This window comes from Cornus florida, unplaced genomic scaffold (assembly GCF_030987335.1).
Source record: "Cornus florida cultivar Cherokee Brave unplaced genomic scaffold, ASM3098733v1 CherokeeBrave_3.0.0_Hap2_Chr06, whole genome shotgun sequence".
In the NCBI taxonomy this organism is placed as follows: Eukaryota; Viridiplantae; Streptophyta; class Magnoliopsida; order Cornales; family Cornaceae; genus Cornus; species Cornus florida.
The window spans coordinates 85,747,803-85,774,524 of NW_026775576.1; the positions used below are offsets into that span (position 1 = coordinate 85,747,803).

Here is a 26,722-nt window from a genome sequence, read left to right on the forward strand (position 1 = left end):
AAAAAAAAAAAAAAAAAAAAAAAAATTCTAATCGAAGGGGTCAATTCGTGGGTCGTGCTCACTTGCCATTGCCATCCCCGTACAGAGGCATGTAGGGCACATGACCTGCAAAACAAATCCTTTGTGACGTGTCTGCCATAATTCATCAAATTAAATAATTCGAGAACTTGAAAAAAAAAAAAAAACAACAACAACAACAAAGGATATTACAAGTAACCACAGAACCATTACCCCAACTAGTATAATCTCTCCTCCCTCAAAGGAGAGGTGAGGGGTATGAGCCCCATAGTGGGTATTTGTGTGTGTGAGTTAGATGTGCCCTCAAATTTTATTTGAGAAAAGCTAATAAATCCATCAATTGGTAATTATCTTTGGGACTTTTGAGCTCATGCATTTCCCTCCTTTATCCCCAACCTTTTTGTTTTGGCAATGGATGGGTTTTCCTCCATCATCAACAAATTAATCAGTGAAAACCTTCAATTTTTATTCCATTGGAGTCGTAAAAATTCGGATATGTCTAACTTTTCCTTTATTGATGACCTTTAGTAGGTGTCTCATGGTGATCTCCACTCTACCTAAGTTCTCAAGAATGCCCTAAACCTTTTTTCTTCCTTCTCTGGCTTGCTTCCTAATCCCCCTTCAAAGAGTCTCATTTTTCTTTCTGGGTTTCTGAGCCTATTAAAAGCTCAATCATTTAGTTATTTGGCTTTAAGCATGGTCATCTTCCGGTGAGAGATTTTGTGTCCCACTACTCGCATCTAAACTCTCAGCTTTGGACTGTACGTCCCTTATTGACAGGTTGCTTGCCAGGATATTTTCCTAGAGCAACAAAGTACCTTTTCTTTGTAGGTAGAGTTCAGTTGATCAAGACCGTCGTTTGCAGTTTTCAAGCTTTTTTAGGCTAGCCTCTTCATCATTCCTTCCAAAGTTTCAACAAATGGAACAAATTCTCAATGGAATGAAAGGTCTCAATTTGATGCCGAAGCTTCATAAAACAATGTTTGCTTATCCAAAAAAAAAGAGGTGGTTTAGGCATTCCCAAGCTTGCTACATGGAGCAAGGCTGCCACTCTCAAACACATACGGCATTTATTTTCAGATTCTCGGCAGAATATTTGGTCCTGTTGGATCAGGAAATACCTCATCAAAATGAAAAGTTTTTGGAAGCATTCTATCCACAGGAATAGCTCTTGGTGTTGGAGAAAAATTCTCCAATTTAGAGATACTGCCAGGCCCATGATATCTCACAATGGTAGTGGCAGTAGCACTCTGTTTATATGACGCTTGGTTGCCGTGAGGTAATCTCAATCAATCCTTACCCAGCAACTCTACATACAATCTTGGGGTTAACAAGATTCACAAGAATGCTAAGGTATCCTATATTATCGCTGATTATCAATGGAAACGGGTTAGAGTCTTTTTGTCCTTCATTTCTTCAATCTTAAATCCTTCTTCCATCCTTAATCAATGCTCTTCTCAAAATGTCAGTTTTTTGGAATCCTTCCCCAAATGGACTCTTCTTCTTTTCTCACACTTAGAAAGCCCTCCTCCTAAATCCTTAGCAATCGGTTTTCTTTTGGTTTCATTTTCTAGTTTGGTTGTTTGCTGCCTTCCTTAGCGCTTCCTTGCCCTCTAGGGCTTCCTGGCCTGCTAGAGTTTTGTTATCTAGGTTCTGGGGTATGCAGCTATGCTCCTTGCAATCATGTATATGTACAGTTTCCTGTTTTCAATTTAAACTTTATCTACCGGGAAAAAATATATATATAAGAAAATTTTAATTTATCACAAGGACTCATCAATGAGCCGCTCAGCTGATAAAAGGCTTGTTTACCAAGCATGTGGGTATCTGTCTTCCTAGCAAGGTATCAACTTAAGGGAGGGTAAGTGTTGACAAAGTGAGTTCCATGGTAAGTACGTGCAACTTTCAGAAATTTTTTATGTATATATATATGTGTACGAGTGTGTGCGTGTATACACAGAAAAGCCATTACGCAATGCCAACATTATATTTGACTTGTTATTGACCTAACTTTTTGGATTATTTGCAAATATCTGTCCTCAAACTCAAGTCTCACACATAAAGGCCACAATTATAACCGTAATACCAACAATGACCCCAAAACAACCAACAATGACCCCAAAACATCCACTCTATCTGTCTTCCTATATAATGCGTCTTCCCAGTAATTTTTTAATCTATACAATCAAGTTGGTTTGATCAGGAAATTGTTTCAACAACATATGTATGAGTCACATACATGGTTGTGGCAAGCAGAAATAGCTAACCTCCCATCCATATTCAATAATTTTTTTTCTTAGTTGGTACTCACAAACACATGCCTCCATTGAGGCTTGAACCCTTGACCTCCCTTTGGAAAGTAAGGACCCGATACCGCTAGACCACTGGACCGTTCCTCATATGCAATAAATTATTCCAGACTTAGAGTAAAAAAAGAAAAAATAAATACAGATTAGAAAGGTTTAGGTGTCTAACCTTTCCCGTGCCAGAACAGTTTGAACATCTCTCAGTTTTAGGTGGTGATAGAGGTTGATCCCCACCATTAACTGTTGCTACTGGTTTAATAAGAACCAGTGTTCCCGTACTTGAACAACGAGCACAAGCAAGATATCCTGCATCAATCAGCTAATACATCATCAGGCCACTTTTAATTCTTGACTAGAGGAAATGTGAAAATGGAAAATTCCTAGCCTTGAGACAGATGAGAGCAGGAAAACTAGCATGTAGTGAGTTGATTTTTAAAATTTTAATTTTTGAGAACATTATTTAATGGCTCGGAAGATGAGACAAAAATAGAAAATTCTTGCAAAAATTCAACAACAATTACAACTCTAAATGATTACATGATCACAAAATTACTCCCATCCACAATCTTCTCATTTTGATGAATGAACACCATAAAGGTGAATTTGTAAATTTCACAGGGGAAGGACCGAATAGAAATTCTAGTGGAATTGCACTAACCCGGAGCTTTATACATGGATTTTGGACCATAACAGTCAGATTTAGCATGGATGGAGTTAGAAAATCTTGCATGTATACCCACAAATAATTAAATAAAGCAAATCAACCATCTCAACTTTTACTCTTCTTCTTCTTTTAATAATGAATGAATGAATGAACAAATAACCACCTATCAGAAACGAATATATAAATGGATATGGTGAAAACTAAAGAAGTGGGAACTAAAAATCGGGTGCTTTCCAAAATGCATACCAGTTCCAACACAGTATTTGCATCTTTTATCCTCCTGCTGTTTTACATTGTTTATTTCAACTACCATCAAGGCTGAGATCACGCCCACTGCTCCTCCTGAGAAAGACGCCACAATAGGATCGACCTGACTGCATTGTGCAATAAGAGATTCAAGCACCAAAACAGAAGCAACGTTGTATAATCATCATTTAAATAATTTATATTGAAGATGCCGCCAAACTTACGTTTCTTACACTTCCACTCATTAGAAGAAAGTCTATTTACTTTAAAGGCCAGTTGCAGTTCTGAAGTTTTTTTTTTTTTTTCGTTGCAGTTCTGAAGTTCATCACCAGTGAGTTCATATTACATTGTCTCCATTGATATATGTCAGACAACCATTTATGGAACGTTTTATATTGCTCCAAAAAGAACAGAACAACATTAAACATATAATTCATAGTTCAAAGAACAACATGATTACATTTTTCCTTTAACAAATCATTCCATAACCAATTAGGAACTCTAAAGAAAACAAATGCGGCTCATGAAGCTATTTCAAGGAAAGAAATTGTGAAGTACAGAACAACCGGATCAAAAAAAAAAAAAAGGTGGTAATATAAACAATTACATTCCCACTGCATTAATATACCTCAACTGCATAGGCAGATGCATGCTACGGATAAAATCTTCATATGATGTGCCTCCAAGTCCCAACTTAAGTTCCAACTGAAACAAGCATCCGAAAAATAGAAAACTAGGGTTAGGAAGTAGAAAAAACCTCAAGTGTCCATATTAGTAAACCAATCTTTGGAGTAAATCATAATGGATTATTTCTCATTTCTCAATATCTATTTCACCAACTACAATTTCAACTTTCAACACGTCCCCATTTTTCATGTTATATTACCTAATAATTTATAGGCATCCAAACACTAAGAATTGCTAAAAGCTTTCTCCAACATATTCTGAGTTTCATCCCTTCACCAATCTTATGAATTTTTTTTTTTTTTTTGTTTTTCACATATTTATGACCTGCAATAATAATTGCCGTGGTATTAAATTAATGAGTCACGCTATGAAACTTTGGGAAAGAGTGATTGAACAACGCCTAAGACAAGAGCCGGAAGTGTCAGAGAATCAATTTAGAGTCATGCTAGGTAGGTCAACGATAAAGGCTATTACTTACTGAGAAGACTAATGGAAATATACAGAGAGAAAAAGAGAGATCACTGTATGGTTTTTATTGATTTGGAGAAAGCCTATGATAGGTACCCAGAGACCTAACATGGAGGTTTTACAAAAGAAAGAAGTCTTAAAGGGATACATTGACACAATAAAGGACATGTATAATGGTTGTGTGACTGTAGTTAGAATGCCTGTAGGGAAAACAAGTGAATACCCAATTATTGTAGGCTTACACATACATTTTTGCCCAGGGACGAACCCAAAAATTTATGTAACACAACATTTGCATAAAGTGAGTATGGTAGAAATGCAAATGTTGAGATCTTGAGATAGATGCGCGGTAAGACTAAAAAAGATAGAATTAGAAATGATCACATTCGAGAGATGGTTGGAGACTGGAGTAGCACCAATTGGAGATAAAATGAGAGGAAATAGGTTAAGATGGTTTGGACATGTGCAAAGAAGACCTTTCAAGGCTTTAAGTGCACCAGTTAGAAAAAGTGACATGGTCCACATACCAGAATCATGTATCTCTTGATGCAGGGTTATACTTTCAGTAATGAATTATTAGAAGACAAAGGTTTCCCCGCGAAAGATGACAAAAAAAGGAAGGAAAAAAAAAAAAGAAGATAAAATTCTTGATATAAATAAAGTTTACCATTGAGGCCAAAATCCAAAGTTGTAAGTAGATTTATGAATAAACTCAAGTCAAATATTTAAGGGACAAGTGCAGAAAACACCCCTAAAGTATACTCCAAGTAGCACTTTTATCCCCTATTTGAAAAAGGGTGCAAAATACACCCCTAATCTTTTCACATTGTGCAAAAATACCCCCTCTGACATAAATTAGTGTTGTAATACCCGTTTTTCCTTTTACTCTTCTGAAAATGCCCAAGGGGGTATACATGCTACTAATCTCATAGTATAGGGGTGTTATGTGCACATTACATTATATATATAGTTTTTTTGAAACTTTTTTCTCTATATATATTTCTCTAAACATTTTTTTAAAAAAACTTTAAGAATTTCTTGGTTCTTGTATAGCTCTTGGGACGCATTTCCCTCTTGAACGCTTTCTAATACAATTTTACTTTTCAAAAAAATAAATAAAAACTTTGAGAATTTGTAGAACAAAGATTTGAAAATTTTGAGATTCCGGTTTACTCTTTTCTACTGTTTTTTTTTCTTTTCGTAACAACATTGTTAAACAAAATAAAAAAAGTTAAAAAAAATATTCTCAATATCAATGTGCACTGGTTTTCGGAGTTTGAAATTTTTTTGTTTGATTTAGTTTGCACTTTATTTTTGTTATTTATTTATTTATTTATTTTTTTGATAAGTAAGATTTTATTAAAAACGCTCAAAAGGGGAGCGGAACCCAAAGAAACAAAGAAACAAAAGGGCCAAAAGGCGCCTTATATTTTTATCTTTACTTGTCCATTGTCGGCGTCTTCCAATAGTATCATTTTCTGTCATTTTATAAAATTAATTATTTTTATATATTTTATAAACTGGTACAGTAAGGGTAATTTAGTCAACTTAGGGTTTAAATTTGTCAGGGGGACCTATTTGCACCAGATTGAAACTTTAGGGGTGTTTTTTTGCACAAGAGGGGGATCCTCCAATAGTATCATTTTCGGTCATTTTACAAAATTATTTATTTTTATATATTTTATAAAATGATTCAGCAAGGATAATTTAGTCAACTTAGGGTTTAAATTTGTCAGAAGGACCTATTTGCACAAAATTGAAACTTTAGGGGTGTTTTTTGCACGTGAGGGGTGTGATATGCACTGTAAGTATATTTTAGGGGTGTTTTCTGCACTTGACCCAATAATTAAGGTGTCATAATTAAATCCATAGAGCTGGGAAAATTAAAACATAAACAAATATTCTACAAACTCCTATCCTGGAGAAGCCATGTGGCAGAAAGGATTTGTACTTTTCATAAATACTACTAATTTTCCTGGAAGATAAAAAATTGTCCATCATCCTCTTCTTTCTTTGGGCTTTCACGTACAAATTATGGTCTGAATACTGACAGGGTGGTACTACATCCACCATCACCCTTTCACTTGAGTGTAGAGGTTCTTTACATAATTTAACATAGAAGTTCAAAATTCCTTGGAGAAAGTAGCAAGCAAACAAAAATAAGAAAATAGTCATCTTTTAGTATTAAAGAACTAGAATCACTCCAATCATTGATGGAGCCAAGATTGAATGGGAAATCTGAGAAAAGCCTCACGAAAAGTTGTCAAAACGACAATGAGAAAGGCTATCATGAGGTGCACCTCATGGCAACTTTCATGAGCTCTCCTTTGAAGTAACACATTTTGAGTACGAAAAATCATTGTGTTGCTCGTATTTAAACGATCTTGTCATAAAAAATTTATATCAAAACACCCTGAAATAAAAATACTAGCTAGTCAAAGGATGCAGATCCGTTTGGTCAAAAACCTCCCGGGGTCAAAGAAAGAGAATATAAAAGTTCTTAAGCATGAGATTTACTTTATACAAATTAAAATTTTGAATGTATAATCCCCATATTGTTCTCTTTCAAACGATCGTGACCTTCTTTCAATATGTGTTCATAATCAAGGTCAAAAGCAGAGAGCTCATGGGTGCTAATAAGGTGCAACAAAATCTCAAAATTATATTGGTTAACACTTGTTACAACGGAGAAAAAAGGGTTTTCCTTTTATAATATAGCTACTAATGACCCTTGATTTTTCCTGGATAGAATTTTAGAATCTTCACAGATCATTAATAACACTTTAACCACTTCCGTAAACTATCACTTGGTACTTCCAAACCTTAACCAAGACTTCTATAAAAATAAAGATGAACTAAGACTTTATTAATTAGCAAGACACTTTTCAAGGCAACATTAAGATAAATTAAAAAATATATATATAATATACTTGCACCAAACATAACTTGTGGTATATGCACAAACACGCTCTCATGAAAAGAGAACGACATAATAACAAGAATTTTTAACCAAGGCAATGCATAAGTAATTCAAGAATACCACCAAGGGTCTAGGCCAAGTAGTATCTCCTTCTCCTCCCATGTGGAAGGGTAGAGGCTTCAAATTCCGTTGAGACACTAGTGGGTGGGTGTGTGAAAGTGCGTATTACCCATCAAAAAGAAAATGAAATTTTAATTCAAGAATCTACCGTACATGATATAAAATATTACACACACACACATACACAAAAACGTATGCCTGCCACAACAGAAAGTTTGTACTTGGTGTGATCCAAACTCCGCTCCAATTTGATCTAAACATAATTTCTGATTAGCAAATTAGCAATCTCATCAAATGCAGTTGGCAAGTCTTATCCAATTAAACCTAAGATCACCAACAGGTCAATAACAAATATGAGATTACTGTTTTATGTTTTACCCGATATTACTTACAGGTCGTCAACACGGGCAAGCATGCAGGCGAAGGCAGGTGCATGGCATGCCTGGGGACACACACGTACTCACAAGGGGGAGAGAGTGAGATAGACACACATGTGCACACACACAGATGAATTTCAAAGTATGTCCCACACAAAAGTTAATATTCTGAACTTATTGGTTATTTATTTCCCTGATTCTAATTGTAAGTGCAGAAAAACTTACAGTAGGTGCGAGGAGGCCACCGAAAAGCATAAACGCAGCAATAAGAGAAAAACATGTAGCGTAGTATTGCTTAAGATTTGTTGAGTTCTGCATGAAATATTTTGTTCAGTCACCAAGTGAAGTGTCTTCAAAGTTATTGTGGGGGGGGGGGGGGGGGGGAGAGGAATTTCCTGATTTATAATTACAGAGGAAAAAGGATTTTTTTTTTTTTTTTTTTTTTTTTTTTTTTTTTTTCTTTTTTTTGATAAGTTGGGAAAAAAGAAAAAATGAAACAGGATAGGTGGAATGAAACAAATATTTTGTTAGTTGTAACAAATCCTACCAGCGGAGGCAAAAATGGAATAAATGATGGAAAGTTGGGAAGTTCATTTTCTTGCTCTTCCTTTACGATTCCAAGTTCAGCATTCTTGATTCTCTGTTGTATCCTCAACCTGCGGACCTAAAAAAATTTGAGAACACAAGTATCAATAATATGATGCCTCAAAAGTAAAAATGGAACTAGAAATGACGATGTCAATTGTAATATCTATGTAAAACATTACAGTCCACAAAGCAAAAGTGGCTCAGATGTTAATCATATTGTGTCTGAAAGAAGTTAGCTAAAGTGAGATTTAGGTTAGAGAAGAATGCGTCCAGAGTGAATAAACGACCATAATGTGCTAAAATTAAGCAAAGAAAGAAAATGCATATATGAAAGAGGAACAAGCGAACGATCACAACTTTGCTAGAGCAAGAAAAATTGTCTTCAGATATAAGGTCAAGGAAGAGAAATATAAAATATCTAGGGAATCGCAACTAGGGTTCTTAGGCCACCTAACTTGAGTATCAATTCTTACATAAACCAGAAGTAAATTCAACAACAATGCTAAAAATATCATAAAGCTGCATTTGGAGTCGAGCTCCCAAGTACCTCCCTCCTTGAAATCAATCAGTTTCCCAGATTTCTTTCTCTTTGATTTTTCTTGGGCAGATCTCAATGTACAAGCATAATTTCCATGTCCCAATGGAGAAGATGTACAGAAAGCTTTGCAATAGAGGGAAAAAAAAAAAAAGAAATAGACTAGAATGAGAATTAAATTTGACCATTAGCTATAGTTTCATTCCATCAATCACATCAACTGCTGCACGGAGACAAATAGGATTATCTGGGATATAAACAGAGATTAAAAAGTAGTTCTGTGAAGACTAACTGTTTCTCAATCAAGTTCTATATTTGATTCTGGCATTTCCATTAGATCCATTTGTCCTTTGAGCAATGGGTCTGGTATTTGTTGTTAGATAATCCCAGAGTATTCTGGTATTGCAGATTTCTGCAAATTCAGGTATAGTATCCCAGCTCCTTCAAAAATATGTTTAGGATGGAAATTAATTGATCTACTAGTTAACCTATAACTATCTGCAAAATTAAAATCATAACATTGTAGCATTAATGCATTTTACCAAAGTACTACTTTTAAAACTCACCTCCTCCATATGCAAAAAAATTTTGTTTCGACGACTTCTAATATTATCCTGAATTTCTTGTAGTTCCATCTGTGAAAAATTCTGAACTGTTTCAGGTCCCTCAATGATACAAAAGCTGTAACAAAAAGCACCACATATGAACAGGTTAAATGTGGGATTATTCGCACACCTTAATTTGCATCTTTAGCTGGGTTTATCTCAGCCATAAATTAACAAGACTAAACATGCTTGATCTGGTGAATTTTGTGAAATCAAGAATCTAATTCTTTAAATTATTGCAGATTGAATGCGTTTGGGATAGTAGAGAAAGACATCCAGGAACAAGAATAGTTACCACACAGTCTTTTGAAAGTGCAATTTGTACTCACTACAGGAAAGGAAGTTAAATGTTAAGTCTAATAGGAAGCATGGTAATGTTGCATGGTGAAGGTTTTAAAAGAGCAAAGCCATACAAAATGCACTGGATAATATGCTATGTGAACTTTTCCAACTAATGTTGTCAAATTGAGGCCATATAGATCTTAACATAATCCTTCTTGTATTATAATTTGATAAGGGATCAGCAAAGTGAACAGTCTTCAACCAATCCCTTCACAATGTTTCTTCATAAACATGATCAAACAACTTAAATTTATGCACTTATTAATTATTTGCACGTATTACCGAACCCCCTATACCAAAATAGAGAACGCAGTAGCAGTAATAGAAATGACTACACTCATAACAACAATAAAAAAAAATAAAAAAAATAAAAATTATTTAGAATAGTTTCCAACAAAAGGGCATTTCAGTGTTGACAGTCAATACATTCAGCTACTTATTGAATAGGGCCAAATGAACCACATATAATCTTTCACAAGCTAACAAACACTGCGTAATTCTTTTAATAATTATTGATGTTGTGTAGTTGCCAGCCATACATAGCTAAGATCAATACAAGTTTCAGATTAAGTGCAGTGCAAAAGGATCGGTCCTCCACTTACTGGTCCTCCACTTACTGATCAATCTCGAACCCTCGTTCCATGCCTTTCACTCACTTCTCTAAATCGGATTCAATCACTTTTTGTTTGAGCCACAAGGATCTGGTTTGTTTCAAAGATTCCTAAGATAATTATAACTGATTCAAATGGTTCACCTGCTGATTGTCCGGAAAGCATTTTTACTTTTTCATTTAATTATTCTCTTAAACATCTCTAAATTGATTTACCACTACAAAAATAATAATAACAGTAGTAGTTGTTGTATGAGTGTAAAGAGCGCCTGGTTGGAACGGACATATTCAGCCTAAAATTGTATTTGTTTTTTTTCCAAAACAGTCCTAATCAGACATACTGAATTACTGAGTAAGCTATTTAACTAAGTTGATCTAATGCGTTTTTGTTAATCGGTATAGGCATAAACTCAACAAGTAAAATCAAAAAATAAATGTACAGCAGAATATCATAAGCTTTAGCAATCTGCGATTTAGCCACGAAAAATTAATATGAACTATGGAACACAAAATACAACAATAACGGAATATACCTAGATATATAGGTGTTCGTGTGCGTGAAGAGTATATTAGATTACCCAGAGGCGTTTTTATCGGTTGAATCATATTCAGTTGAAGGTGCAAACGAAGAAGATTCAGGCTCCGATGCCAATGATCGCCATTTGAGGTTCGATTTGAGCTTTCCTTGAAGAAATATGGAGTTCGATAGTGCGTGATTGTGAAGAAACAATGGCGTTGTATGGTATGAGCCCGCCAAAATTCGACCGGAACATAGCATCTTAAAACCCTTCTCTCTCTACAAAAGCCCCTCTCTCTCTCTAGGATCCCTATTCCTCCTCTCCCTACAAACGCTCCTCTCTATCTGGGATCACTCTTTCTCTCCTCTCTCTACAAACGCCTCTCTCTCTCTCTCCTTTTCATGGTGCGTTGATGAAGACAAACGGAGTATCTTTCGAAAGTGTAATGGGAGGGTACCGGTATTTTCAAAGGGGAGAGAAGTTGTTGCTACGTGTATGGAGGGTATTGGTTTGTTTTTTTCTTGTTTAAATGCGATAGTGAAGTGAATACTCCGCATAATAAAGTGAATTAACTTTCGAAAACAATACTATAATAAAGTGAAATTTGAGTGGAGGCAATTTGGTTTGACTCCACAAGTGTCCAACAGAGAGACCCATCTGGTCTAATTCTTGCAACTGTCGAGTATTTGGATGGATAAATTATCCATATATGGAATGGATAATGTTGAATTTTGCAATGTGTTTTTTAGTCTGTTTTTTTTAATACAAAAAATAAAAATTCTTTCCATGGATAGAGATTATTTTTTTAAATATATATATAAGCAAAATAGTTAACTCAAGGTTTGTCTGACAAGAAGTTTGATTTTCTGTTTTTGCTTTCTTAAAGGTCAGCCTTTATTTATGTTTTTTAAAAAGATAATAATATGTGGTAATGTGTACTATACAAAGCAAAATCCAAAAACAAACACAAATTCTGTTTGTAAAAATATGAATATCCTCCCTCTCATTCAAAAATTCTGTTTCAGGAAATCTAGCTCACACTGGCTTGTCACTTTAAAAATTATTTTTTGTTTTTAAAAAATTGAGAATAAAAAAATTATACAAAAACTCTTCTTAGTTCAATTTTTTTAAAATTCAGTATAAAAATGTCTGTTTTTTATAGAATTGTCTCTTTTATAGTTATCTAAAAACTTTTTCACCTAAATTTATAAGAAGGATTTTTTAAGTTACAAGTTACAACCCTTAACATTTTAAGGTGATGATTTTTAATGTTTTTTTTTTATTATATTGGTGGTAACTGAATTACCAATTATCATAGTGAGTCCGCAATGATGTGGTGACTTACTTTTTATAAAATCAATGTAAGAATGTTAAATTGGTATTGTTAAAATGTGGATTTTTTTTTTTTAAATGGAGGGAGTAATATATAAATAATACATGTACAATCACAATCAATTCAGCAAAATATCTTTTCAATCCTTGTTTTTGCTTTTTTGTGGAAAGGAAAAAGAAAAAATAAATAACAAAATGGAAGCTATCCAGACAAAATCAACATAATTAAAGCCAGAAGATTTCACGGTATATGGTACAACTGATAATTTTTCTTTTACACTTTACCTAAAGATTTCCATTTTAATATTTGTATTGTGAAAGAGGACTATATATTAAAAACACTCTATGTGATTTTAAGAATTTAATCCATTACAAGTGATATTTAATTCGATGTCGCTTCATATGTGAAAAGTGACACTTGGCACTAACTTTTAAGTTTTCAGTGATACTTTCATAATATAAAAAATAACATTAACATTTTAATAAAAGAAATCTAAAAGATATTTGAGTCCAAACTTAATATTAGGATATGATAGTATCTTAGTTAAAATATATTTTTATTTTTTTGTTTTCTTTTATCTCATTCACATTTTTCAAACAAAAATGATATATATATATATATATATATATATTGACTTCATAATTTATCCAATAGGATTTTTTTTATTTTTATTTTAATTTTCATTTTCATTTTAATTTTCATTTTCTCTCTCATAATTAATGGTATTCTTTATTTTCTTTTCTCTCACAGGCCGGGTTTGAGTTTGGATCTGGATCGAGACCGTTATTGAATCATCCCTATTAGGGGAGGACGAGTAAAGAGGGATGGTCTGACCTCCCACATTAGAGCATATATGGACCGGGCCGTTTAACAAACCAATGGACCGGGCCGCAGTTTCTTACTTACAAACAAACCTTAGGCGGTGTTGGGAGAAAAAAAACCCTAATTTCACTTCCTATAAATTCATAGCACCTCGTAGACTTCCCACAAATTGTGCCTCCTTCACTTTCGTATGATGGGGCATTCTATTCCTTCACTAGCAAAATCTAGGTCTTTCTTTTAATTTCGTGTTGATTTTTGTCAATTTTTTCTTTTATTTTCATTGTTATTGGTATTTATTTTATGTTGAAATTTGGAAGATCGCAGTGACGACTCAAATTCAAGCTCAACAGACCGGAATGCAGGTTTCTCTCTCTAGAGAAATTTGCATGTCGATAATCCCGCTGAACTGAGCGATTTTCTCTATTTATATGTGTGTATATATATATATATATGTATGTATATGTATGTATGTATGTATATATGTATCTGATATGTTGAATCTTTTCTTAGTACTACTTATTGTATTATTTGTGGGGGAATAATGGTTGCTATGAGGATAAAAAGCTCCCTCTTCTGAACTCAAGTTGAGGACAGATTGCTGGCAGAATCGAACCTATAACTTTTTATTGCCACTGCTGAGTAACCCTTTTCCCAATTTTTTGTTATTTATTTCTTAATTTATCTGTTGGTGTCTATTATATATATATTTATATATTCCTTTACTAGTAATGTTTAAATGCCAATTGTGACCTGATGAGGATGAAGCAAAAAATAATTAATCCAACACTTGATCTGAGGATTTCATTTCTAGTGATGTTCAAAAGTTTGCTACTGAATCTGGTCACTCTTAATGTTTGTTGAAGTTCTTGTGTAATATTCTTTAGTTATGTTTTTGCTCTGTTGTGGTTTTTGTTTTTTTTATTTGTTAATCTCAATTTAAAATTAAAATTGCAATTTTAAATAACGGATTTCAAAAAAGTTTTTTATTTTTATTTTTTATTATGATGGGATAGAAACTAGTCTATGTTTTGTGTTACTATTTTGCAAGTTAATTTTTATTTTGGGATCAATTTTGTTACAAGCTTAACATATATATATATTTTTTAGACCATAAAATTTGGTTAAATGACAATTATATTTTTTTATGTTAAAACATATAATTATGCATCACAAAGTATATGGACATTGTTGGATCCTTTTCATATAATTATGCATCACAAAGTATATGGACATTGTTTGATCCTTTTCTTTGTGTGATCCTCACACATGCTTGTTAAAGTTTGTATCAGATCGTGATATTGACGTCTCTGGATTGAGAATTCTAAATAGTATTGAGAATTATTGTGGGAGATGCTCTTGGAATAAGAATTTTGTGCAGTTGCAGGTCTCATGGTTCTGATAAATTTATTCATTCGTGAAGGATGATTATTATGTATTTTATGTGAGGGATTTTTCATCGGGATTTTTACTAATACATGGGCTTAAGGCCCAAATACTACCGTAAGATCAGTCAAATTCTTAATTTATCAAGCAAACGGGGGACATACAACTTTTTTTACAAATGAAAAGACTATTTAAGTATTTATCTAAAATGTATTATTTTTTACTTTAGACCACACAACAATTTATATTGATATTTTGACCCAACAAAATATGTTATTATATCATAAAAACTTTAAAACATAAAATAAGGAAATTTAACGAAACAGTATATAGGGAATAAAATAAATATGTTATTATATCAATTAAATATGTTATTATATCAATTAAATTTAACTAAACAGTATATAGGGAATAAAATAACAATTAAATCATAACGCCCCCTTAACGGTTTGAGTCAACTCTGTAAAATTAAGAAAATTCTGATCTACATTATCTAGATAAATAAAATCTATATATTAGATAAGAAAAGGAATTTGGAACAAGGCAAACTGGATTATTTTATTTCATGTACAAAATATATATGTATACATTCTGTTTATACATTAATACACTCAATACATTAATACACTCAATTTTGGTAAATTTAATTTATATATAAGATCTTTTGTCTAAAGAAATCTATAAGTCCATATTAATCCATCTTAATTAAAAAGTAAAGAAAAATAGTTAGTTAAAAATATTAAATAGTTGTTCAAGGATCTTTCCGTAAACTTATTTTATGTTTTAAAGCTTTTATGATATAATAACATATTTTGTTGGGTCAAAATATCAATATAAATTATTTTGTGGTCTAAAGTAAAAAATAGTCCATTTTAGAGAAATACTTGAATAGCCTTTTCATTTGTAAGAAAAAGTTATGTGGTCCCTCATTTTCTTGATAAATTAAGAATTTGACTTTATCTTATGGTAGTATTTGGGTCTTAAGCCTATGTACTAGTAAAAATCCCTATACATAACACCGAATTCACAATCCATACAATATTTGGCAAAGTTACATCCATATCTTCTTTACCGCCTTCCATCTCCTTTCTTACGGAATATTGCATCAATTGACTCCGTGGACTATTTCACTTTTATATTTTTTAGTAAAAATAAAAATATTATTTAGAAGAAAAAAAAAATCCGGCTGAATAATAAGATTACTAAATAGTGAATATTATTAATTCTAATGTGCTAAAATTGGACTCAATAATAAGATTATAGTGAATAATATAAATTCTAGTTTGCTAAAATTGGGCTGAATAAGATTACTAAATAATGACTATTATTAATATATTAACATACACTTCTAAAAAAGTAGCAAGGTTTTAAGAATATTATTAATATATTAAGAGACACTTTTAACAAAGTAGCAAGGTTTTAAAAATATTAAATATTATATATATATATATATATATATATATATATATATATATATATAAATAAAAGTATATATATAATCGGTGCGATGGTTGTGGCTTCATCACTAAATCCGTTCCCTCTCAAACTGAGGTTACCAAATTCATCCCATTAGAAACGGGGCAAGGAGGGAAAACTCTCTGGTTTGAAGAAAATTATCATCCTTAAATATTATATATATATATATATATATATATATATATATATATATTTTAATAGTACATGGAGCGGTGGTGGGCGGGTTTATTACTAAATCGGCTCGACCCAAATTCATATCAAATTTTTAATTATTTTATCATGTTGAAACAGAAGTACTTTAACTTACCATCTATGTACAATTTTAGACTTTTCGTCCCGTTACCCCAACCAAGCCTTTCAGTAAACTATTGAAGCTATCAAGAGGATAAATGTTGAGGGTGACGAAGGTTATCGACTTCCGGTGGACATGTACATTGCATAGTGAGTGGAGTTTTTAGAGTTTTTCAAAGTTATTTAGAGTTGTGTCGATGATTTTAGATATGTGTGGAATATTATAGAAGTGTATGAAAGATGGACGTGTCCATTACATGACGAGAGGTGTCTTTAGAGTTTTTCGGAGTTGTCTAAAGTTGTGTGAATGATTTTAGATATGTGTAGAATATTATAAAAGTGTATGAAAAATTCTAAAATTTTTCAGAATTGTATAGGGTGGTATGAAGAATTTTAGAATATTATACATATTTGTAGATATGTAGTAAAGATCGGAGAAAGTTATAAAGGAATGATCTTTATGGTGAGATTGCATCTCAGCTGTCTGTTAAGGATGGAGATACTTATAAATAGAGAGTAAAATCTGGACTGTAAACAGAGATATCAATTAGCAAATTAGAGAGGCAATGGCAAGGCTAAAACCATTACAACGATTATAGAAGTGTAAATCATTGAACGAGTGACACTACTTTTTAATTCAATATAAGATTTGATAGATGCAAGTATAATCACTACTCTAAATCGATTCTATAGAATAATTATAAAAAAATATCTAAGATAGTAAAGTATTCTTTAAAGTTTCATACAAATCTTGAATATTCTAGTCTAATTAATTTATAAAACTATTATGGGGAGGTGAGTGATGTGTATAGCTTTGGGCTTGTTGATGTTATCAATGTTATGAATAAATTATATTAGTGATTCAAAAATAAATGAATTATAAAAGTGCATTTATTTATTTTATACTAGGAACATTAAAATATTTTTGGATGGAAAGAGAAAGGAATATATATATAGATATATATATATATATATATATATATATATTATTGTAAGTTTGTAACTTTATAATTTTGAAAATTATTAACCTATTTTGAGTCAATAAAAAAGGCAAATCCATCGTCACAATGATCTGTTTAAGGTTCAGTTCTAATGTCCAGGTTAACGGGTGGGACATTGTTTAGCAGATTTGCCAAACTTGAAAAGAGGAATTATTATTATTATTATTATTTTTATTTTATTACCGTGTATAAGGCCAACTTCATAATTTACCCAAACTTAACACGATAAGTAAAAACTATTATATGTATGTTTGAGCGCATGTATAAAACTTAAAATCTCAATCAATCAAAAGTACCCAGAAACAAAAATTTTCTACATATATGTATATAGGAGAAACTCATTTGATCTTCAATTCATGCGTTAAATCTTTAATTGAGAATAGTCATTGAAATTAAATTTTATGAATCATATTTTATTTATTATATTAAAATATATCTCTTTTCACTTTAGTTAGGATTCTTAACACAAAAAAAAAAAAAAATCAATAAATTCACACTTTTTTTTATATGCCCATCAAATTTATCAATACAACTTGCATGCCAGTGAGTCAATTCTGAATGATGAATGATGCACATGGGTCAGACCAGCATAAACTCAAGATGCATGTTCATCTTATGGAGTTGGATCCGTTTTGAAGAGTTTGGGTAAGGGGGCCTAAGCCAACTTGGCTCAGATAATGGGTACGTGTTCACTCAGCTGGCTTTAGTGGGAAGAAAATTCCTTCCTAGATCGTGTTTCGTTCAACTCGGATTGTAAGGTGCAATCCGAATCGGATGAAAGAGAATTGGGGCCTGTTTTAATGTGTCATAATTTTTGTTCTGGTTCTGTTCCGTTCAATTCGTAATGCACTTTACAAAAATGTTAGGATATTGCTAAATATTCTAATATTTTTGTGAGATACATTTCGAATTGAAAGGAACATGTCCTACCATTCTTAGCAACATCCTAATATTTTTATAAGGTGCAATCCGAATTTGACCGAACAGGTCATATTGTTTCACTAAAGAGATTCGGGCCCGCTTTAATTTGCCCTAGTTTTTGTTCTGGTCCAAGATATATGAGATTAGAGTGATGACCATTTCTTGAACTGTGATCACCAATCAAACTACGTGGTGAAAGGGGAAGTGGAGTACACATGGATTGGGGCATGGCTAACTCAAGTTGTATGTTGAAGTTGTGGGGTTGGGTCCGCAAGAGTTGGCCAACTTGACTTTGGATAGTGGGTGCATGTGAGGTATGGCCATGGGCATATCTACTTTGTGCCCTAGATTCTAAACATGTCCAAAGTTGGGCCTGACACTATTTCTTCTTCTTAAGTTCTGGATATTTTGGATTCCAATGGGTAGATATTTTGGATTGGCAATACATTTGAATAGTTGCCATTGAGGGATTGGTACTTCAAACCAATAGGGTCTCCCTAATAAACAATATTTCACCAAAGTACGGTGTTATTTGAATCATTGGATTCCTCTAATAACTAACCTCTAATTTTCTTGCTATAAAAAAAATAATAATAAATAGCAAATTCTTAATGTCGGTAGCAAAAACCGATCACCAAATTATTATTATTATTTTTTAATCCATATGCATCATTTGAATTTCTAGATGAAACCAATCTTTAATCCATATGTATCATTTGAATTTTTCTATGAAACCAATCTTTAGGGTCTATTTGGTTGAACGGAAATTTAAGAGGGAAAAATAAAAGTGAAATAAAGAAAAGTTAAGTTTTTAGTATGCATTTGGTTAAGGGGATGAGCTGAATATCCCAGTTGATATAGACATTTTCATAGGTCGTGTGGGAGTGAGGGTTGACTCACTCCATCCTCCCCCTCCCCTGCTAACTTGGATCAAAACTTTATCAAAATTTAAAGCTATATAGATGATAAACAAAGCTCACATATGTATTGAGATATTGGAGAAAATTATACATGAATACGGGTTTTTAAACTTTTGTGAATTTTGTGAAAAGAATAGTGAGCAAACAACTAACCCTTGAAATTATGTGCGTTACACTTTATCGTGACTGTGATATAGCGCGGTGTCGCGGTTAACACAATAAATTATGGTCCAACACAATTATTTAAAGCTAAAAATAATTGTGTTGAAACTTGAAATTATGGTGTCAAAAGCTTAAAAAAAAAAAATTCAACTAAAAAATTAGGTCTATGCGAATATAATTTTACGAATAAACTTGAACATGAGTTCAAATTGAATTAGAACATCAATTAACTTATAAATGAAGATAGTCTTAAATTGTGATTCAAAGCAATTATTTCGAATCCCAAAATAATGATATTGAAGCCTTTGTTACAATACACTAAATCATATTTTAAAAATAATTGTCTTAAACCACGATTTATTGTCTGAAGTGCGTTTACAACATGCAAACAAGAAGAAAAAGTGTATCCGAAACCATTGATAAGATAAAATGTCTAGGTTAAAAAAGTGTTCATTTTAATTACAGAAAAAAGTCACACAACTCTGTACATTTTGCAGGAATTGATTGAATGTCATCATTGTGAATTTGTGACCCTCACAAAGAATATATATATATATATATATATTGATTTGACGTAGAAGAATGAGAAGTGGAATAGGGTCCATACACGTGTGAGGTAGCTTTTAGATTTTTCTAGTGGGTACAAAAATGACTTGCATATATATATATATATATATATATATGTACAACACATTAAAGAGAAATTGGAAGGTGGGATGCATTTTGTGTTAATTTTTTATTATTCGGTTACACTTAATCGTGCAAATATATAATTTTTAGTAAAAGCATCATGAAGAATATCACGAAAAGAATTTACACTTGTCAACATTTTGTCCCATGATGCATCCCCTAAGGTGGTGGTCAAAATTTGATCCACTACTAGAGCACAAGAAGAAGAAAAGAACCTGTTTTTTGCGGACACCCAACCATTCGCACTTATTAATCGGTGTAAAAGGGGATACACCCTACTTTTATATATATATATATATATATATATATATATATATATATATATAATGTTATGCATCCAATTTAAAAAGGGCATCGAGTAGATTCTCTTCTCTCTTGAACTGTTTTTACAGTAATTGACATCATTTTCTTAGATATTTTACGAGCGAATTCTTGTATCATATGATCAATATATAAATAAAAATAAATTTATTTCAGTCAACCCTATCATTATATGCTTATGTATATAGATATGGAAATATGACACGACACAGATACACCAACTTGTCAAATTTTAAAAAAACAAAACACACAACTATAATTTGAACATGACTATATATAAATATAAATTTTTATTTATATACATATATTGAATAGTAATATTATAAAACTAAATTCATTTTTAATTTTTATACTATGAGTTAAACCCTTAATGCTCTTACATATAGTGTTTAAATGAACAAATAGTGCTTATACAAATATTGTTTAAATATATTTCATAGTGTTTATGAACAATTTTTATAGTATTTATTTTTTAAATGAACAAATATTATTTAATGCTCTTAGCTTACCGTCATATGTGTATAATGCTAAAAAATTTTCAAGAAAAAAGTTTAAACACTTTAAAATGTGTTTATACTATTTTTAAAATTATTGAGTACGTATGTGTTAGAAATATTTATAAGTACTAGTCTAAAAGCTCAAGAAGTGTTTAAAAGTATTGAGAAAGTGTCCAAAATAATAATAATTTATTTATTTATTTACGAATACATATATAAAATATTGAATACTTGTTCAATACGAACACGTAGAGCTCTCTTAAAAGTGTATGTCATCAACATAGATTATATGTCTAAGCTTAATGAGTTATGTCATCAACACGTCATCGCAAATTGGACTATCAAGGTCGGTTCACTATCATTTTTATCCTAATCGTACACGTATGCATATGATGACAAGGCATGGCCGGCTAAAAGCTACAATCACGAAAAGTTTGAGAGGCCCATTCTCCATCAATTATTTATTAGGCCGTAATTTATCTGAAAGAATTTCGCATCTTGAATTCATCAAAATGACCTTTTTTTCCTGATAGGTTTTTAACCATTAATAATTTCTTATTGGGTGAACACAAATTCGAAAAGTTGAAATCTTTTGCGGTGTGCGGTACGTGTACTACCACATCTAATGAATTTTAGCTCATATGATGTAAGTGTTGGCATGTGTAAGGGTTGAAATTCGTTTCGTTAAATATACTACAACACTTTCTGTACATCGCATAAAAACATTTAGAAACTTCGAAATTTTAAGAATAGATTATGAAAGAATAAGAGTAGATATTGACTATATTTGATTGAATAAGTATACTAACAAGGTAGAATAAGTATACTAAAATTTGATTGAATAAGTATACTAACAAGGTAGAATAAGTATACTAAAAAGGTAACATGCAATGTGCCTCAAATATCTATTTAATAAAATGATATTTTAAAAATCAATCATGGGTTGAAAACAATGATGTTTGCCCTTAGTTTCGTTCTTTCATAAAAGATTTTCAACAAGTTGTTCCTCAATTGGTCTTAGTAATCTAGTTTCACTATGATTAGTGTATAACATTGAAATGGTAGATTCTCTACATATTTAGTTGTCTGAAACATCATGCTTGCTTTGATCTAAATTAATCATGGGTTGAAAATCAACTCTAGTTCTATAAAATGGTAGATGGTACATGCCGAATTAAAAAAAAAAAAAAAACACTAAATTCAGGTAGATAATAGAGGACTTGGCCAAATTTGAACTCAAAACTAAATATACTTTTTCAAAAATGCCCATTAGTTGAATTTACTTTCCTAGCTACAAATAGTTGGTGGCGGTGGTGCAAATAATACGTGGTGATATTATGATATACATACACACACACACACATATATATATATTGTGACCCCACACCCTCTCATCCCGACAAGTACACACGCTTTGGGTCGTTCGTGTCACGGGTGCTCATGTCACACCAGACTCCATTAATAAATAGCACTAACCGTGCACTAACTCACTCTCATCCTCAATTGCAATACTCACAAGCTAGTACTCAATACAGCCCCAAAAAGAACCATCACTGCGAGCAGAGAAAATGCAGCCCAAAATATTTCACTTCTCTCTCGTCCTTCTATGCTTGCTCTCCGCCCATTTTTGGGCTTCCAACGCCGCCGGCAACGTTGGCGGAACAAAAGTGGCCTCGTCCAAAGTACTTTCAGGCCCTAACGGGCCATCCGATACCCCAACCGGGGGTAGTGGTTCGGGCCATGGTCCGAATTGGGATTACAACTGGGGATGGGGTTCGAGCCCTGGAAGTGGTTGGGGTTACGGTTCGGGGTCGGGCCGGTCCCCAAATGGTTTTGGGAGGGGTTTTGGGTTTGGTTCAGGTTCTGGGTCAGGGTCGGGGTCGGGTTCCGGGTCGGGATATGGATCTGGTGGCGGTGGTGCTCGTGGAGGTGGCTATGGATCTGGAAGTGGTTCTGGTGGTCCTGGAGGTGGCAGTGGTGGTGGAAGTGGTGGTTCTGGCAATCACTCGCCCTTGGTCCCCAGGGACAAGAACAACCATGGTTGAGGAAACTGTTGTAGATAAGTTTGTGTTTGCAAGTTATATATGCAATTTAAAATATATCTATCTATATATATATATATATATTATATTATATATATGTTGCATGGTGTGTAATCTATATACTTGCGTTTACTAATATATCCTGTATTGTGCTACTAGTGCGATTATAATATGAGTTATTGCACTTTTCATAACTAGCTACATGCAGCTCTCTCTCTCTCTATAAAACTATACTCCTTGTATGTTTCCTCAATATTTCATTCAATGCCAAGTAGATTTAAAGTCGTATGATATTTCTATCATAGCCAATATTGGCTCAATAGTAAGCTTGTTGCATGATAACATGGAGGTTACATATTCAAAAAAAAAAAAATAATCTTCTTGAGATACACTGTGACATATGACTTTTTCCATATATTCCGCAATAGCGATCTCTTCGTATATTGAAGTCACCATTTTTAGTTTATACCTTCTCATCAGGCATTACTCTTGTGAATGACTTTTCATATTGAATGTCGTTTAAACTTGAGCTAATTCAACAAACTGATAGATTTGGGCAAGCCTTACGATGTGGTGTGAGTGTCAGTGATCGAGCGACCCATCCACTTTCTCCTCGGCAGCATGAACACACTTCTTAGGGGGTGCTGTGGCCGTGCCAGATACATGTCTGACACGCAATTGTCAGCTAACCACAATTTGATGCCAAATCATTTATTGGGAAGACACTAACTGATACACCCCATTGACACATCCCAATAATTACTACTATAAATTGAATCAAAACAGAGAAAATATGTAGCTGTCATTGGCAGACCAACCGTAACATTTTCACTCAACTCTGTAGATTCAAGGATGAATGCTGCTGCTGTCAGTTTTCGGTGCCAAGGGAGACCAACATCTCTTTTTCACCATTCTCGACCGAATAACTTTCATGAATGACATTTCTGCAAATTTGTTTAATACAAAAGGGCGCAAAAAAGTATGAAAGTTTACAATACTCCAGGTCCGTACTCTGGAACTTTTTAACTGTTAAATCATCCATTAAGTGAGTCTTACCACTACATCCAACTATTAAGAACCTCGTAATATGATACCAGACTTTAACTTGGCACATTAATAATAATTTTCTTGACTACTTGAAATTTTCAAGCTTACCGAGAGTTTATGTCTAGCCAAATCTAAGCCTAAAAGTAATGAGTCTCAACAGTCTCAAGTTTGACCGACTTGATTCAATTGAAACCTTTAAATTCTAGCAACTGTATAAGCTCGTGAACGAAATTTTACATCTACGTTTTCATAAGCTCATTGACAAATAATCTCTATGAAATTGCAAAATTTAATAAATAGAAAGGCTAATTGCAAAAAAATAAAAAAATAAAAAAACAATTGTACAATTCATATTTTTTAACTAACCTTTAAATTGTTATTCATGTAAAAGGAAAAAAGATCAGCAAAAAGAATAGGAAATGAAAAGTAAAAAATGCATGGAATATTTACTCTTTTTTCCCCTTTTCCCCTCTCTTTTCTAAATCCTTTTTCTAAACACGAATCACTCCAATTCTGATTCTACTAGTTGTTTGTTACGTAATTGAGACCCTACATACTTTAGATAATACTTAGTCCTCACTCAGGGAGTGAGGGAGTTAAGGCCCCGTGCCTCTCTAGATTTTCTTCCTCTCTTATATATTATATATATATATATATATATATTTTGAATTTTCTCCTTCCCTTGGCTTTGTCTGGTTAGGTGGAAACAGATAGAAAAGAAAAACCAAAAAAAAAAAAAAATTAAACTTTGTTAGAGTTTTAATAGATAGAATGAGAAAACTAATGAAAAATTTAGTTTCCCTTATTGAGTATTTTCTTCAAAAATTTTCCAGTGAAAACAAAAATTTTCCAGCAAAAATCACACTTTCGCATGAAAGAAACGTTTATTTAGTTGCAGTCCCTATTTTACTCAGTAATTTTTAGTTGCAGTCCCTATTTTACTCAGTAATTTAATCATGCAAAGTTCTCTCCAAAACAACTTCTATTCTAAGGTAATTAAGTTCGCAAGGCAAATTATATTATATATACATAATGTCAATGATAATTTGGGTAAAATTGCTCAAAATAGATTCTACTTCTAAATAGAATTTTTTATTTTTTTTTAATTGTCTGCTCTATGTTGCAATTCTAGCCACTCATAATCTGGTTTGGATATATATATATATATATATATATATATATATATATATATATTTATATATTTATATATTTTATATGGTGAAATATTTTATTTTTCTCCCAAACAGTAATATGGCCTCTACATCTCTAATTTTTTATTTTTTTTAATTAGTTTATCTTAAACTAATAATTAGTTTTATAGGAAATATTATGAAGCCTTATTCTAAATATAAATAATAAAAACGAATATAAACAATTATATATTTGAATTTAATAATCCATCATTTTACTTTATAAGGGTAGTTTTGGCATGCATAATCACTTTCTTTTCACTTTCATGCTATCTAAACTAACAAACTAATATTTTTCTATAATTTTCTTGAATAAATTTTAGTGCTAACTAAATGCATGTTAGAAAATCTCTTTTCTTTTCATTCACTTCACTTTTTATTCACTTTCTATTTCTTTTCTTTTCTAGCTTATTTCCTTCTAACCAAACAGAGCCTTTATAGAATTATATTTATATTTCCTATTTTTTTTCTTCTAAATTGTTTCCTTAACCCTTATACTAAATTGTTTCCTTAATCTTTATATTCTATATCTATAAATTAATTTCATCCTAAAAATATCTCTCTTTCTATATATATATATATATGTGCATTATATTATAAATTTTTGATATGGTGTACAATACTACAATGTGTCCCTGAAAACAATTTCTGGCTCCGTCCCTGTCCTCACTAGTGAGACTACGTAACCAAATACTACTTTTGTCCCAAAAAAGATGTGTTGTTTGGGGAACCGCGAATGAGTCACGGTTCCCCAAACAGGACATCTTATTTGGAACAGAGGTAGTAACAAATAAACATGTTCTATTTTTAATAAAAACGTGTCCATATGTTATTGGCCATGTACTGTCCAAATGCCTTTATCCTTCCGGTATAATTTGTATCATAATTCTATTATAAATCATACTTCAAATATGTCATAATCCTTCACTTACTAAGATTTATGATTGGAAATGCTATAACTTCTTGACCAATCTTTATTATATAGTTATAATGGCAAAAAATGTGTTGGTTGGTAAAGAAATGGCACAATATTTAGCTATGTAGTACCGATACGGACACGGACACGGGGTACAGACACGGATACGTCGAATTTTTAAAAAGTAAGACACGAGTGCGGCATGAATATAGCTACATAATAATATAAATTATTATTATTATACATCTATTCAGTAATAGTATTATAAAACTTTAATTCATTTTTAATTTTTATACTAAGTGTTGCTCTAGAATGAATTAGAAAATGAAATTATGTCATTATTGTAATCATTTTTATATCATATATACCATTATTTCATTACTTTGTCATGCTGGTATTCATATTATTTTCAAGATTACTGGGTAGACTTGTGTTAGTCCGAGAAGTGCTGAAGAAGTGTTCGCAAAGTGTCGGTGAAGTGTCTGAAATAATAAAATTAATTTTTATTTATGGACACCTATATGAAGTGTCAGACATGTATTCGAGGAATGTTCGAGGAGTGTTGGTGTTACTGTAACGGGTGGGCGCTTGCTCATTTACCCAAAAGCTCGAATTATTGGATAGTATTGCATGCCCACCTATTTATACCCAATCACTTTCTCATCCAATTCCGATGTGGGACAAATGACCCTTGTTACATTCTCCC

At 32.3% G+C, this 26,722-nt stretch overlaps 2 protein-coding genes and 3 non-coding genes across 5 annotated transcripts; 4 read left to right on the forward strand and 1 right to left on the reverse strand.

The window, feature by feature from the left end:
- Positions 1-4: 4 nt before the first annotated feature.
- Positions 5-11,432, reverse strand: LOC132312527 (protein ORANGE-GREEN, chloroplastic-like). The gene is made up of 8 exons (XM_059810918.1): positions 11,065-11,432; positions 9,496-9,610; positions 8,354-8,470; positions 8,032-8,118; positions 3,863-3,939; positions 3,235-3,362; positions 2,494-2,630; positions 5-105 (listed from the first exon to the last, which is right to left on the reverse strand). Exons 1-8 carry the CDS (start codon positions 11,262-11,264, stop codon positions 28-30), a joined length of 939 nt encoding a protein of 312 aa, XP_059666901.1. The 5' UTR covers positions 11,265-11,432; the 3' UTR covers positions 5-27.
- A 2,043-nt stretch (positions 11,433-13,475) lies between these two features.
- On the forward strand, positions 13,476-13,575 carry LOC132315505 (small nucleolar RNA Z107/R87). Its single transcript, XR_009483692.1, has one exon. It is a non-coding gene; the product is annotated as a small nucleolar RNA Z107/R87 (small nucleolar RNA).
- A 124-nt stretch (positions 13,576-13,699) lies between these two features.
- Positions 13,700-13,802, forward strand: LOC132315157 (small nucleolar RNA R30/Z108). Its single transcript, XR_009483590.1, has one exon. It is a non-coding gene; the product is annotated as a small nucleolar RNA R30/Z108 (small nucleolar RNA).
- A 107-nt stretch (positions 13,803-13,909) lies between these two features.
- On the forward strand, positions 13,910-14,000 carry LOC132315532 (small nucleolar RNA snoR31). Its single transcript, XR_009483715.1, has one exon. It is a non-coding gene; the product is annotated as a small nucleolar RNA snoR31 (small nucleolar RNA).
- Positions 14,001-22,306: 8,306 nt separating this feature from the next.
- Positions 22,307-23,057, forward strand: LOC132312528 (glycine-rich protein 5-like). Its single transcript, XM_059810919.1, has one exon. It carries the CDS (start codon positions 22,390-22,392, stop codon positions 22,864-22,866), a length of 477 nt encoding a protein of 158 aa, XP_059666902.1. The 5' UTR covers positions 22,307-22,389; the 3' UTR covers positions 22,867-23,057.
- The last annotated feature ends 3,665 nt before the right edge of the window (positions 23,058-26,722 follow it).